At 37.8% G+C, this 14,666-nt stretch overlaps 1 protein-coding gene across 13 annotated transcripts in view; it reads right to left on the bottom strand.

Annotated features, from left to right (window-relative positions):
- RBFOX1 (RNA binding fox-1 homolog 1) overlaps positions 1-14,666 on the bottom strand; it is a 974,878-nt gene that overhangs the window by 263,169 nt on the left and 697,043 nt on the right. For all 13 annotated transcript variants that reach the window (XM_069733980.1, XM_069733986.1, XM_069733978.1 and 10 more), the window contains exon 3: positions 7,190-7,333. In XM_069733980.1, coding sequence (XP_069590081.1) covers positions 7,190-7,333 — 144 coding nt within the window. The remainder of the gene's footprint in view (positions 1-7,189; positions 7,334-14,666) is intronic.

The raw sequence follows: 14,666 nt of genomic DNA, 5'->3' as shown, positions 1-14,666 counted from the left end.
TTGGGAAAATAAAAAATTGGTGGCGAAAAAATTATTTTTGTGAAAAAATATGATTTTTTATTTTTACGGCTCTGCATTATAAACTTCTGTGAAGCACTTGTTGGGTCAAAGTGCTCACCACACCTCTAGATAAGTTCCTTAAGGGGTCTACTTTCCAAAATGGTGTCACTTGTGGGGATTTCAATGTTTAGGCACATCAGGGGCTCTCCAAACGCAACATGGCATCCCATCTCAATTCCAGTCAATTTTGCATTGAAAAGTAAAATGGCGCTCCTTCCCTTCCGAGCTCTGCCATACGCCCAAACAATGGTTTACACCCATATACGGGGTATCAGCGTACTCAGGACAACTTGGCCAACAATTTTTGAGGTTCAATTTCTTCTCTTACTCTTGGGAAAATAAAAAATTGGGGGCGAAAAGATCATTTTTGTGAAAAAATATGATTTTTTATTTTTACGGCTCTGCATTATAAACTTCTGTGAAGCAATTGGTGGGTCAAAGTGGTCACCACACATCTAGATAAGTTCCTTAGGGTGTCTACTTTCCAAAATGGTGTCACTTGTGGGGGGTTTCAATGTTTAGGCACATCAGTGGCTCTCCAAACGCAACATGGTGTCCCATCTCAATTCCTGTCAATTTTGCATTTAAAAGTCAAATGGCGCTCCTTCCCTTCCGAGCTCTGCCATGCGCCCAAACAGTGGTTTACCCCCACATATGGGGTATCAGCGTACTCAGTACAGATTGTACAACAATGTTTGGCATCCATTTTATCCTGTTACCCTTGGTAAAATAAAACAAATTGGAGCTGAAATAAATTTTGTGTGAAAAAAAGTTAAATATTCATTTTTATTTAAACATTCCAAAAATTCCTGTGAAACCCCTGAAGGGTTAATAAACTTCTTGAATGTGGTTTTGAGCACCTTGAGGGGTGCAGTTTTTAGAATGGTGTCACACTTGGGTATTTTCTATCATATAGACCCCTCAAAATGACATCAAATGAGATGTGGTCCCTAAAAAAAAATGGTGTTGTAAAAATGAGAAATTGCTGGTCAACTTTGAACCCTTATAACTCCCTAACAAAAAAAAATTTTGGTTCCAAAATTGTGCTGATGTAAAGGAGACATGTGGGAAATGTTACTTATTAAGTATTTTGCGTGACATATCTCTGTGATTTAAGGGCATAAAAATTTAAAGTTGGAAAATTGCGAAATTTTCAAAATTTTCGCCAAATTTCCGTTTTTTTCACAAATAAACGCAAGTTATATCGAATAAATGTTACTACTAAAATGAAGTACAATATGTCACGAGAAAACAATGTCAGAATCGCCAAGATCCGTTGAAGCGTTCCAGAGTTATAACCTCATAAAGGGACAGTGGTCAGAATTGTAAAAATTGGCCCGGTCATTAACGTGCAAACCACCCTCGGGGCTTAAGGGGTTAATGTCAGTTTTCTTAAGAAATCCATTGCAATACGTTTCCAACCATTTTGTAAATATATCCAAAGTTCAATTTGTACGTCCCCTTACACATTAGATTAAAGTTGCCTGACCCTGCCTATACCTGTGGGATAGGATGACCATCAGATGTAAATTGGGGGTTCATAATTTGAATGGCTTAAATTAAAATGCCTTTTGCTCTCTAGACAGAAAAGTTAACAGTGCCACCAAAAGGTCCTTTTTTGGGATACTCTACTCTCCTTAGAGCGAACACATGAATGTCCAGACAGGCCGAGTGTTCATGTGTATGGGGGAGGTGGGAATGATAGCTCCTGGCCAAAAGATGGATTGACTAACTAAGGTGTGTGGTCATTTTTAGGGTATGTTCACATGATCTAATTGCTTTTTATGGCCCAATTTTCTGAAATTGCTGTAAAATGGCTGTTTTCCTTGACAAAATTGCTATTTTTTCATCACTATTTTTGAAACCTACGCCACTAAAAATGCAGTACAAATGTATTAGGTGAATTTACCCTAAAATATTCTATAATTTTCTGATATCTAAGCTGCGGGTCATTTCAAACAAATTTTATAGGTGAGGAGCTTTGACCTTTTAGTTATCCTATCCAATGTTTAATCTTTCCAGTTGTATTACATATGTATGAAAATCAATACCAGATGTTATATATCCTCAAATTCACAATGATCCTCTACTGTACATGACTGATAGTTGTAAAAATGGTTAAAAGAGTATTTCACTGCTTCAGTTACAAGCATTAAGTCTTCTATTACCTATAAAGACCTCACATTTAAACTTACCAGTTCATAAAATCTTATGCTACATCTCAGATGTCAACTTTTTATGTTCTAATACAAAAGTATTTTTTGCCTATTCTGTTTCCCAGTAATTACGTGATAGATACACATCATTTCAGGCCTATGCAGTTGAGTCACTCTCCCATAGGTGCAGGATTGGCAGCAAGAGGAAGTTTTTTCTTGTCTTAGAGAAAATCTAATCTTCTCTAGCGCCCTGGTGGTGACAGTTTTAGACACATTTTTCATTATGTATTTGTATTTTTCATAGCTATATATTGTTAGGTTGTAAATAATAATCTATTGTGAAGCCGCAAGCAGATGTAATTTTAAATCAAGTAGATCCATTTGAGTCCTTTTTTAGTATTTTTTTCAAGACACCTATCTATTCGTTTTTTATGTCTCTGTCGTGTTCTCATTCTCTTTGTAAGTGTCTGTTTTTGCAATTTTCAATTTTAGTATGACCACAGAGGATGACTGAAATGTATTTAACCCCTTAGCGACTGTTGATACGCATAAAATTGGCGGCCGCTGAATGGCCTTATTATATCATCGCTGTTTTAACATGGTGATCGGGAATAAAAGAATAACACCCCCCCCCACAGAGTCAGAAAATCAGCAGGGTTTCAGCTATCACATGATAGTAAAAAAAAGTGAGATCTGGTTTAAAAATAATTGTCCCCAAGTCCCCCACGGTACCTCAGTACCTGTGATGCTATCCCCCGGCCCTCTCCTCTTTATAAAGCAAAATGGTTGGCCATGCACTATGCTTCCATTTAGATCTGCCAGCCGGTACCCAGCAACCGCAGGGATTTTTTTCTATTGGCTTATGACTTTTGATCACGTTGATAGACCCTATAACAGAGATCAAAAGCTCAATATTTGGTAAATATGGCTGCACGTCTCTCCTTGTAGTGTATGCCTTTTCTTTCCTTGTGGTTGCTCTGGTAGAGAAAAGAGGTACTCTGCGTCCAAAGTGCTGTCCTGTCACATAAAAAAAAAAATCACATTTCTAGCTCAGTTTCAATTAATCCTTCCCCAATCTCCTAAGTCCCCCTTTGTTCATCCCCCAGCCCCCCGTGTGTCATCCCCCTCATCAGATTTCTAAAATTTATCCTGGTCATTAAAGTGAAAATTAGCTTGGTCGTTAAGGGGCTAAAAATGTGTTCCCCACCCTGTAACAAATATATTGATGTTGAACACTTTTTTATGGGACAGGGCTAGTAACAGTGATTTGGATTGACAAAGGCATTTATATTATTTTTTTATTAACTTATTTTTTACCTGCTGCTTTTTATTTATTCAATTTATTCTTCATTTATTTTAAAAATCATGCCCCCCATAAAGTCATAAAAGACTTTGGGGGTGCATTTGCATATTGAAATATTTTTATTTTCATCTTATTTCCCTTGAAAACTAAGTATAGTAAATTAGCTCTAGTTACAAGGGAAATGTAGTCTCCTGGCGGCACCGCGGAACTTTGTGGATCTCCTATCACGCCGCAGCTTCTGCTCCCTCACTATACACAGCAACAATCATGGATACAACAACCACACAACAAAAAAGTGGTGTCAAATAGGCTAAAATATTTTGAAATCTTGCCAGTAGGGACCTCACTCCTCTTATTAATCGTATTATTTGTTATGCCTTATATTGTTTGTACAGATCCCCATTGAATTGCAAAGTACTGTGGAATATGTTGTAGCTATGGAAATATAATGATTATTAAATAATCTATTGGGTACTGCATAGCTGTGTTTTTAATTATTTTTTGTACTCCAAATTTCAAATAATTTTTTATTCTTACTGTGATGCTATTATTGGAGGATTATGCATTATTTACTGCTGCAGAAGAGGATTTAATACTTATGCTGTTTTTTAAAACATCATAATGCTGACAGATGTAACTGACTGATATAATTGTCAGTTATATTGTGACATGGATGCAACCAGTCTCAGTGTACTGTACGGCTATAACAAACTAAGGCCACGTTCACATGGTCAATAACTTATATCAGTATTTGTAAGCCAAAACCAGGAGTGGAACAATCAGAGGAAAAGTGTAATAGAAACATATGCACCACTTCTGTATTTATCACCCACTCCTGGTTTTGGCTTACAAATACTGACCTAAAATTGAATGTGTGAACGTGACCTAACGCAGCTACTCAGATCTTAGTTCCGGTCTACTAGGCTGTCTGTAGGCAGACTTATCCAGCACTGCTAACGGTCAAAAAAATTAGAGTGACATTGAATTCTACTAACATTTTTTTTAAAAATCTGTATTTGCCAATATGCTGTAATTCACGTCTGCGTGGATCCAGCAAAATGGCAGCTGTTGTCCATCATTTTCCTTAGCCATAACAGGCAAACCAAAGGTTAAAAAAATACAAAATACTTATATTAAGATCACTGCTTGCCTCTTTGGCATTTCTGTTACCACCACAAGTCAGATCCTTAGCACGTCTCTTGATCCAGCGCTGCTCGTTCTTTGGCCCTCTCGGGCTTTGCCCAATTTCTTGGTGCCATGGTGCCCAAGATAGAATTTGTGCATGCCATTGATAGGTCATGGTGTAGGTTATGACATCATGACACTGGTGAGCTCCCATGTGCTAACGCAGAACTCTCCTAGACATCATTACACTTGGAAGTCCAGCGCAGTGCGAGAGAACAGAAGATTCCAATGCAAGCCATAGAGGATCAGAAGATGTGGCAAGGATCGGACAGGTTGAGGTGAACACTGGAAATTATGTAGAGGTGAACAGAAGGTGAATGCAACTATTTGTTTTATTTTTTATATATTGTTTAACATGCTATGGGGTCTGAAGAGAATGCTTAGTATAATAAGGAGCATTAAATTTGTGGAGAATAACTTCTGAAATTGAATTTCCCGGGAAAAAATGCACAAACAATCGAATTCAGATTTTGCCTACTCTGCTCATCCCTATTCCCTATTCAGTGTTAAGATAATGTAAGGAGATTTTCCTGCATTTCTGAAGATCTCATGATGTCATAGTAGCGTTTATTTTGGTGAAGCTACATCTGTGACAGGGTGAAGTAATATTTTCCTGTTTATTAAGTGAGGTTCTTAGTTGACTCACACACTTGCAATAGACATAAGCCTTTCCAAGGATGTGAAGAATGTACTCTGTTCTGATCATGGAAATTTTGCTATCTCATAATCTGTCTCTTCCTTTGAGATGTCATCCTACTATTAGTTTTGAGTTTTTATTTTGAAATAACAATCCACCTTTATCGCTGTAAATATTGTGTTCATGTGCTTTCTAAATTTGGAGTAGATTACTATTTTTGTATTATTGATTTTTTACAACCTATTTACTGGTTTCTTAGTACTTTTCTACAGAACAAACATGAAACTGAAGAAACTATTTCTTAATGACCACGAAGAACAGTTATATTGGAGAAACAAAGGACATGAACTAGATCGATAAGTACATAGCAATGCTGAATATGTCAATAGAGAAAGGCTACACTTACAGAACTCATTATGATGTCATTTGTGGTTTTCAATGATCATACAAGTCAATATACTGCATGTATGGAGCACACTAAAGGTAAGGCATAGACTCGGTCATTTGGAAATATATGTTTGAGACTCTACACTTACTGCTTTCAAAATAAATCAACACCCTGTTTTAATTATCTCAAATAAACTGGAAAATTGGCAATTGAGATGTAACCTTATAAGCCTAAAATGTTAAGGGATTGTCAAGCCTTTACAATTATCCTAAGCTTTACTGAACTGACTTGGAGTCTATTGGAATTAAATCTAGATAGCACATAGCTGGATTTTCTAGGACATCCAGGAGATTTAATCTTGTAGCTAATGAAATCTTCAAGAATTGATTTAGAAGTAGTTGTCAACCCTATGTGCACGTGTAAAATTCCATCAGTCAACCTCTATAATACATCACCTCTACACTAACAAGTTAAAGGCTGTGTATGGGACTGCTTCTTGATGAATCCTGAGGCAGTATGATCATGGAGGACACATTGATTTACTTTTCTTTCTTTAAATGCTGATTAAAGTAACAACAAAGTAACATAATAGGCCAAGATTGTCTAGAGTGATGAAGCAAGTCTTAAAGGGAATCTGTCAGTAGAATCAACCCCCCTAGTCTATCAGTATGAGCACACAGGTCATATGAAGCTGAATAAAGTCATACATTGATATATGTGCTACAATGTCTTATTCCAGCAAAATACATGTTTTCTGATATGTAAATGAGCTGTTCAGAGCTATGGGATAGATCCTGATCTGCATGATTATCTAGGGATTATGATAAATGAAAGGAGGCGTTACCAGTGTGATGTGTAATGGCTGCTTTCTGCTCATCTGATCTCACTGCAGAGCTGTGTGTGACTATAACTGACACATCTGCAGGTTCCTCTCAGCTACAGCTTCCATCGCACAGGCAGACAGGTTTGCTATACTGTTACAATACAGCAGAGCTATAACAGCTGCAGCAAATGTGTCTGTAAGAAGACACAGTTCAGTTCTTCTGTTGTGTGCTGGCTTCATGCCTCACACTGGTAACTCCCCCTTTCATTTCACAATAATCTCTGGAGGCAAATTCTCAGTGTACAGCCCATAGTCCTGAACAGCTCATTTACATATAAGAAAAACTTGAATTTTCTCGGGAAAAAGACATTGGATCACAGATATGAAGATATCATTGTATCCATCTTCCTATGACCTTCATGGCCATATAAAAGGCTTAGGAGGGTTGAGCCTACTGACGGATTCTCTTTAAAAGGAGCGTGTCTACATACTACAGTTGTTGTTTTTTTATTACCCCCTAGAGTATCAAGTTGATGATGCATGGCCTAAAAAATAGTTGTATTGCTTAACAAGAAAGCATTTTTATGCTAAATATAAACATTCAAACCATCAAGTAAAAATTCACAATTTTACTTACCCCAAACATTTGTCTAAGGTCTGGATCTCTAAATCTGAAAGGAATATTCGAAACATGGAGTCTCTTCGGTTGTGTTTTGTTTTCTGTGTTTTCAGAAGACTGTGTCTGTTGTTGTCCATCAGTCTGTGCTGACTCATCTGTTTGCTGTAATATAAAAACATATCCAATTAAATTATTGGGAAATAATATTAAAATTAAAAATAAAATGTCGATTCTAGCCGTATTATTTTAGACAAAGGATACATTTTATTGAATATAATGTCCGAAGAAAATGCATTTTTTAGAATAAATAGCAGTTATTTAAGTACTAGCAGCTATTGAAAAGTGGGATACTATGTGATATTGAGTAACAACCTTTTTTCTAATATTAACCTATTTGACAATTTGATATTTGATGACCAGTTTGTTTCTGGATTCATAATATTTTGGGGAAGAGAAGAGGACAGGAACTATTATAAAGGAGCTTGTCTGGTCATCTGATGAATGTCTGAACTCACTGTATGTGACTGCAGACTACTGAATTCTTAAAGCGTGCTGACTGCATGCTGTCAGGATTCTCCGATGTTGCTGATGGGAGCGGGCAATCAATTGACCACAGGTATGTATTATAATCACGTGCCGACTAGACATGTTGGGCCTCAGTCAATACAAGTGAATCGAATGAGACTGAGCACGTCTACTCAGAAGGTGGCCAGGAGTATACAAATCTCATACTTGCAGTCACATGACCACAACTCTCATTGACAACACCGGAGAATTTTGACAGCACGTGGCGCATACTTTGTAAGGACTTAGAAGTATGGAATCACATGGAGTGACTGCAGACTTTCACCAGAAGACCAGACAAGGCCTTTAAGGAGACTAGCTATACACATAGGCCTGGCAATTCTCCATAGCAAGAAATCATACAGCAATTAATAGAGATATTATCCAAACTAGACTCATCTACAGAAAAGTGTGTTGATGTTATGCCCCCTGATCACTGTAGAGCAGGGTGTGGCTGGTTGAGCAAGAAGCCATTTTATTGGAAGCTGTAGCTATAGAGTGGCAAGAGATGATTAGATGGCTCAAGACTGTCTTTACCAGAGAATTTAGGCCCTGCAACATCATGACTGGCATACGGTATGCTAGTTTTAATGAAGGATGCACTAGAGTAAGAAGCATTCATTTTAAAAAACGGTAATGGCATAAAAAATCCAAAAGGCACAAAAATTCTGCTTAACTACAATGAGCAACTATATTGTGAGATTTTACTATTTCCAGCAAAAACTATTCGATGAATCTTGGCTTTAGTATTTTCAGTCGTTTCGGGTTTAACACAGCACACTTAATGATTTCTTCACTAATGGATAATTTTTTGATTTGGTCGAAGATCAGATGTTGGCCAACCAGTAATATATAGTTCTTAGATCACTGCTTGGTCTCTAGAGATACATACCGCCAGATAGAATACATCAGGCTAATAACTGCATTGTGGATTCTAAGTCATTCAAAAGACAATAATGCCTTCACTGTGATCTAGACTTTGCCCAATCACAACTTTACCATTGTTAGCCATCTTTAACATAAAACATTCACGTTGTATTTTTTAAATTATCCATATTTAAGGTTACATGCTCTTCATGAATTAAAAAAAGCTTTGATATAGCAAAATATAAAAAATTAAAATAAACATACATTAGTTATGTCTAATTTAAGTATAAAGCATACAAGATTTCACATTTATTTCAATAGGGTACGATACAAATTTTTTAGCCTTCGTTTAATTTGGCAGCAATCCATTTGTGTGATTACGTGCAGTTTCATAAGAAGCCTGATCTATCTTTCTAAGAGATTTGAAGAATGTAAATAAGTGCTAAATTATACAATTATAAAATTACATACTGTACGAAGTTTTTCTACTGAGACACTACCAACTCCAGACAATGACTATTTTGCTGTATCGTTTGCATCTATATTTAATGTAAATATAACTCTGCTCTGATATAATTACTCTGAAAATTCATATTGTACTTTCCCCAAGTTTGTTTGTATCAGCCTTTGCCAACATTTGCCAGCTGGCTTTACACTCAAAATGATGTTTTCAAGCTGTAATATGGTATAGAAGAATAATTTAATAAGGCTTCCTGGTTATAAATTTATGTGTAATGTTACTATGCAATGTGCTCTGTTTTCCTATATCAATCCAAGACATTTTATATTAATATTTTGCATCACACATACATACAAATAGCGATTTTTTAATAGTATAGTTGCTCTCGTATATATTTGGATTTTTAACACTATGTCCTTTGTAAATATCATCATTGAAAATGAAAAAGAGGTACTATTAAAAAACAGCTTGTGTGTTATGTCTTTAAAGTTGTAGGCTATTCATTTTGCTTCATTATATTAACAGCCTTGTTTGTGAAGTTAAAGAGAACCTATCACCAAATGTTTCATGTTGAACTGGACACACTATGTAATAGCGACTGTAAAGTAAATAAAACTTGTTTTCTTCTATTCTCCATTGTTGAGATATTTGCAATTAAAGTTATTGTCATCTAATGAGTAAACTTTTGTCCATGTCCAAGTGGGCGTCATCAAATAGCAACTGATACAGAGAGAGAATGTACAGGACCCCAGTGAAAATACCCACTTTGAAGTAACTAAAGTTAACATAATAGGTGCTAAATACGTTGATTTATAATACCTCCTGTGAGGATATGGCCCCTTACTAAAGACTATTGGACAAATGGACATAGAGCAGAGTCATCAGCTCAAAGAGATAGAGAGTTTTTCCGGCACGGAGCACTGGTTGCGTCGATATTGTGGTGTTGTATTAGATATTTTCTTGCTGTGTTTTATTAGTGATTTTCTTGCTCATCAGTTCATTCTCAGGAATCAATGTTCACATTCAGTGACAGTGAGAAGAGGAAGACGAGCAGGCTAGATATTATGTAAACCTTAAGGCCAGACAGTAGATTGCTAAAGGTAAATGTAAAGCAATCATGCTATCAATCCATTGTTCTTCTACCCTAGGCCCATTGTGTGGATGGAGATAGTAGACCCAGGGGAGTCGTAACCACAGGGGTCTCACATGCAGTCCCAGGTGATGGAATATGATTCATTTTGTGAGCTGAAAGAAAAATGTTTAAGGGGAAGGGAGAAAAAGACACAGGGGTTGAATCAGGCAGTTGTTGGAGTGACTTTGAAGGGACAGGATCCAAGCTGGGATAGATGGATGATCTATGGAGTTTTTGAGATTCATTGTTGGCTGGAGGGGTATCCATGAGCTACGATCGTGATATCCATTGTCTGGAGGAACATAGTCTGTGACTGCACACTATACTGGCTGGAGATGCCAAAGCTGTGGGCCAACCAAAAGTTGGGAGACAGTAGGTATCCTCTGGTACGGGGCCAGTGGAACTACCGATCTCAGATTGGGAACGTGTGGACTGTGGACATTGTATGTTGGCAATCTAACTGGATTTGTTGTACAACCCTGGATGTATGGAATACAATAGTTGCATCGTTAACCTGCCTAGGTGATTTTTATAACCAACAACCTCAGATCCTCACACCTCCTCAACAGAGAGGTGAAATAAAAGAACTATCAAAATGTTTTCTTCCGCTCTGTAGCTACTACTACATAGAGTGTCCACTTCAGCATGTACAATTTGGTAACAAGCCCTCTTTAAAATAAATAGGAAACATTTGTTATTCCACCTGGTAAAATTCTGTATGTAGGACTCTATAAAGAACAATTATATAAAAATTGTTTGCATCGTTCTCCAGGAAACCATGATTGACAATCGTCTACATCATAGTATAGTGGCTTCCGAGCTGATTAAACTTTATGTTACGTCTAAGGAGACATTGCCAGATATTTTTATAATGGGGGCGTAGATTAATTCATTTGTATGACGTTAACCATTCATATGCTGACAACAACAAACTGGGGAATAAAGAACATGCCACCACACTAGGTAAGCGTAAGTTTCTGAGCATAAAACATGTAATGACAGACAGTCTAATCTCCTCCCTGATCTCAATGGAGAGCTGTGAGCGATTACTAAGTGCAAATAAAGCAGAAATGACTGACATTGTTCAGCTTTCATGAAGACATGAATCCACTGTGATCCCCTACTGTAATGTCAGTATTGTCTTTTGCTTCCTCCCCTGCCCAGAAGATGTGGTATGCTCCGTACACGGTCAGTCACAGTCAGTTTTTAAAATGAATTTTCGTTTTGTGGGAAAACCCTTTTAATGTGATCGGTTTCCTCTGCCTATAGACACGTCACTCCTCTGCAGACGAGATCAGCTGAATGATTCACTGCATCTGTGTGTAATTCACACAGGCGCAGTAAATCAGACCGCCGCCATCTCTGTGCAGACAGATAGAGGTGGTCACATTAAAACTGTGCATGCGCTCCTCTTGTACAAAGATGGCGGCAGTCAGTGAATCATTCGGCTGAACCCAGTGGCAGCGTGTTCATGACGGTGTTCTGTTGGTGGTACCACGCAAGAGGCTGCGTGAGTGTGTGAGCGTGAGAGTGTGAAAGTGTGAGTATGAGTGTGAGTGTGAATGTGAATATGAGTGTGAGACTGTGAGTGTGATTGTGAGGGTGTATGTGAGTGTGATTGTGAGTGTGAGAGTGTGTGAGTGTGTGAGCGTGAGTTTGTGTGTGAGTGTGAGTGTGTGAATGTGAGTGTGTGAGTGTATAAGTGTGTGAGAGTGTGTTAGTGTGTGAGTGTGCGAGAGTATGTGAGTGTGTGAGATTGTGTACATGTGAATGTGTGTGGTGCGTACGGCATATAGAGTGTGTGTGCATGTGGTGCGATGGTGTTCCACTGGTGATACCACGCAATAGGTTGGTACCAGCAGCAGTTTCCATATTGAGACACCCGTCTCTTGGGCGTCCCAATATGGCGGTCGGTGAACTTCCTCCACTTGGAATTCTGGGATACGGTGAAATATGGACAGAACTGGAAATGACAATATTACAAGGCAATTATATAAATAGATACCAATGAATATATTCACCAATATATATGTCTAGAACGGCATTCCATTTTACCATGAGGCTATCTTTCTGATTTCTGTGATAATGTATTTGAATAATACACCATTTTGTACAGATTAATCGTTTTTCTTACGTGTGTCTTGGTGATTATGCTGTCAATGCATTTTGCAGTACTTGAAGTGGAACATATCATTTGTCATTTCATCAAAAAGGTCATGTCCACTCATTTTCTGCATGACTCTCTACAGATCTACTAGTGTGCTGTTGAGATTAACTTTCTAATTTAAAAACCCAGACAAACAAGTATTTATATTAGAACATTATTGATGAGCAATGTCTGGGGAGCTATGGCTACAGTATCAGCCAGTCATCGTGCAGCCACTGTGACAAGAAAATCACTTGCACATAAGCATATAAAGTGTTCACGAAATTGCTTGGCTCATGAAATTGTCTTTTCTGAAGAAATAAAACGCATATATGATGTATGTTCATAACCTGACATGTTTTAATATCACATATTGAAACTGTTAGATGCAAAATTGCAGAATCTTTAAAATACATTTTTTTTGACAACTGGTTTTAGGTTACTATAATCATGTGCAACTTTGCAACATTTCATATTGATGTACAGCATTTAAGATAGAATATGGAGCAAAAAATGAATAGACAGGTTAAATAAAACCTACATTCTTGTGTCTACAGCCTTTATGTCATCCTTTAATGCTTCTTTTCGAAGCTAAAAAAAATGTGTGGAGAATTTATTAATGGGTCAAGAAGTTTTTCTTTCATGTAAAATGCATCAGCTAGGCTTCAAGACCATTTTCCAGTAATTGATTAGTCTCTTAGACTTAGACTTCAGAAACCAATTGGAAGCAGTAAACTGGAAATTCGCAAGAAAGGAACTACCCTCCAAATGAATCAATGAAGCACAACGTAAAGTTTTCCATGCCTATAAGATAGCTGTTGACTGAACAATTGTCTGTCAAGTAGGGTGCTATCAGTGGCCTCCTTATTAATAAAATTGCTTGCTAAGCCAGAAAAAATTAGGACCTATTTTGTGATGAACTGAATGTGGTCAATTTATCCCATGGATTTACCCTTTAGAGTTGGAATTAGAGTTGAGCAGATTGATTTGTGGATGATGAAACCTTGAGTAGAATTTCCTGAAATTTGCAGATTCTATGAAATTTGAACACTCTGCAATTCAATTCATGAAGTTCAACACCCCCAAAAAAAGTTTGCCATGACATCAGGTTTGGCTTCCACATAATTCCTTGCAGCTGTTACATCAGATAATCTAACCCAGGCGAGACTATGACAACCAGTATAAAAGATGAGGTCCTGCCAAGCAGGGCCATTTTAGGCTTTTCCAGAGCATAGTTTGGAGATCAGAGCGCACAACTAATTACACATAGGGATGAAAAAGCCTAAAGTGAATGAGACATACTAATGCAGTGCTGAATAACAGGGGAAATGAAGGTGGTAGTCTAAGACTGAATAATAATCCAAAGATTTAAGTGGGTAATGTTTCTCCTTGCAGAGAGTGACATGTGAAGCCTGGCATGCCAAAGTGAGGAGATTTTTAAGCCTTGCAATGCTCCTCTGGGAAATGAAATATGAAAATTGTTTCTACAGAGAGGAAGAGGACTAAAACTCTAGTGTCATGGGTGTATTATGTGTAACAGACAGTCATGCTGGCTGTAGAAGGTCTTTGCAATTAGCTCATGCACCTTGATTTTTGCATCTCTGTTATAGAGCAATATCATTCTCCCTCTAGGACCCAACAGTTACCTCCACCTTTTGCTGCTAATTACACACCTGTGCTGTAGGTTTACATACATTCAATCGCTGTAACATGGTGCTTTGTTAGCTGTTACTTGTCTCTGTCTAGTTTGAAGTACAGTCGGCTAGTTCCTTCTCAGAGTACTCTTGGAGGATGGCTGGTGTGACATCTCGCTTGTCTTCTCAAGCTAAGTGTTCCCCTCATTCCTCTACCCTCTCTGTCTTTAGTTGTAGTGGAAACAGACTAGTTTTTCCACCCAATCCCCTCCCTATCCAAGGCATATTGCTAGGGTCATGCAGGTATTAGGTTCCTGCTCGGTGACAGTTGTAGAACCTATATAGTGACAGTCAGGGCAGATGGGGTAACTTTAGATCTGCCTAGGGGTTTCCACTCCCAACTTCTCCAGTGTTTGGGCTCCCTCCTCCCTCTCCCCTTTGCTATACACTTATCTATCCTTCACCCAGTGTGGAATCTAGTTCCACCTATTAGAAGTAGCAATCCTAAAAGTCAATATCAACCCTTTAACGAGTCTTGCCACATGACTTAGGATAACAGCCAAGCAAGAATTTCAATATTTCAATATCAGACCCTGTGTTTCGGGCTACTGCTCCTAGTTAGTGCAAAATGTGAGATCTGGATTCACTGGGTGAGAGGTGTCTGACTGGAATCCAGGAAAACCAGATCTCAC

The sequence above is a fragment of the Ranitomeya imitator genome, chromosome 7 (assembly GCF_032444005.1).
Source record: "Ranitomeya imitator isolate aRanImi1 chromosome 7, aRanImi1.pri, whole genome shotgun sequence".
Classification (NCBI taxonomy): domain Eukaryota; kingdom Metazoa; phylum Chordata; class Amphibia; order Anura; family Dendrobatidae; genus Ranitomeya; species Ranitomeya imitator.
This window is presented reverse-complemented; position numbering and strand designations above follow the sequence as displayed.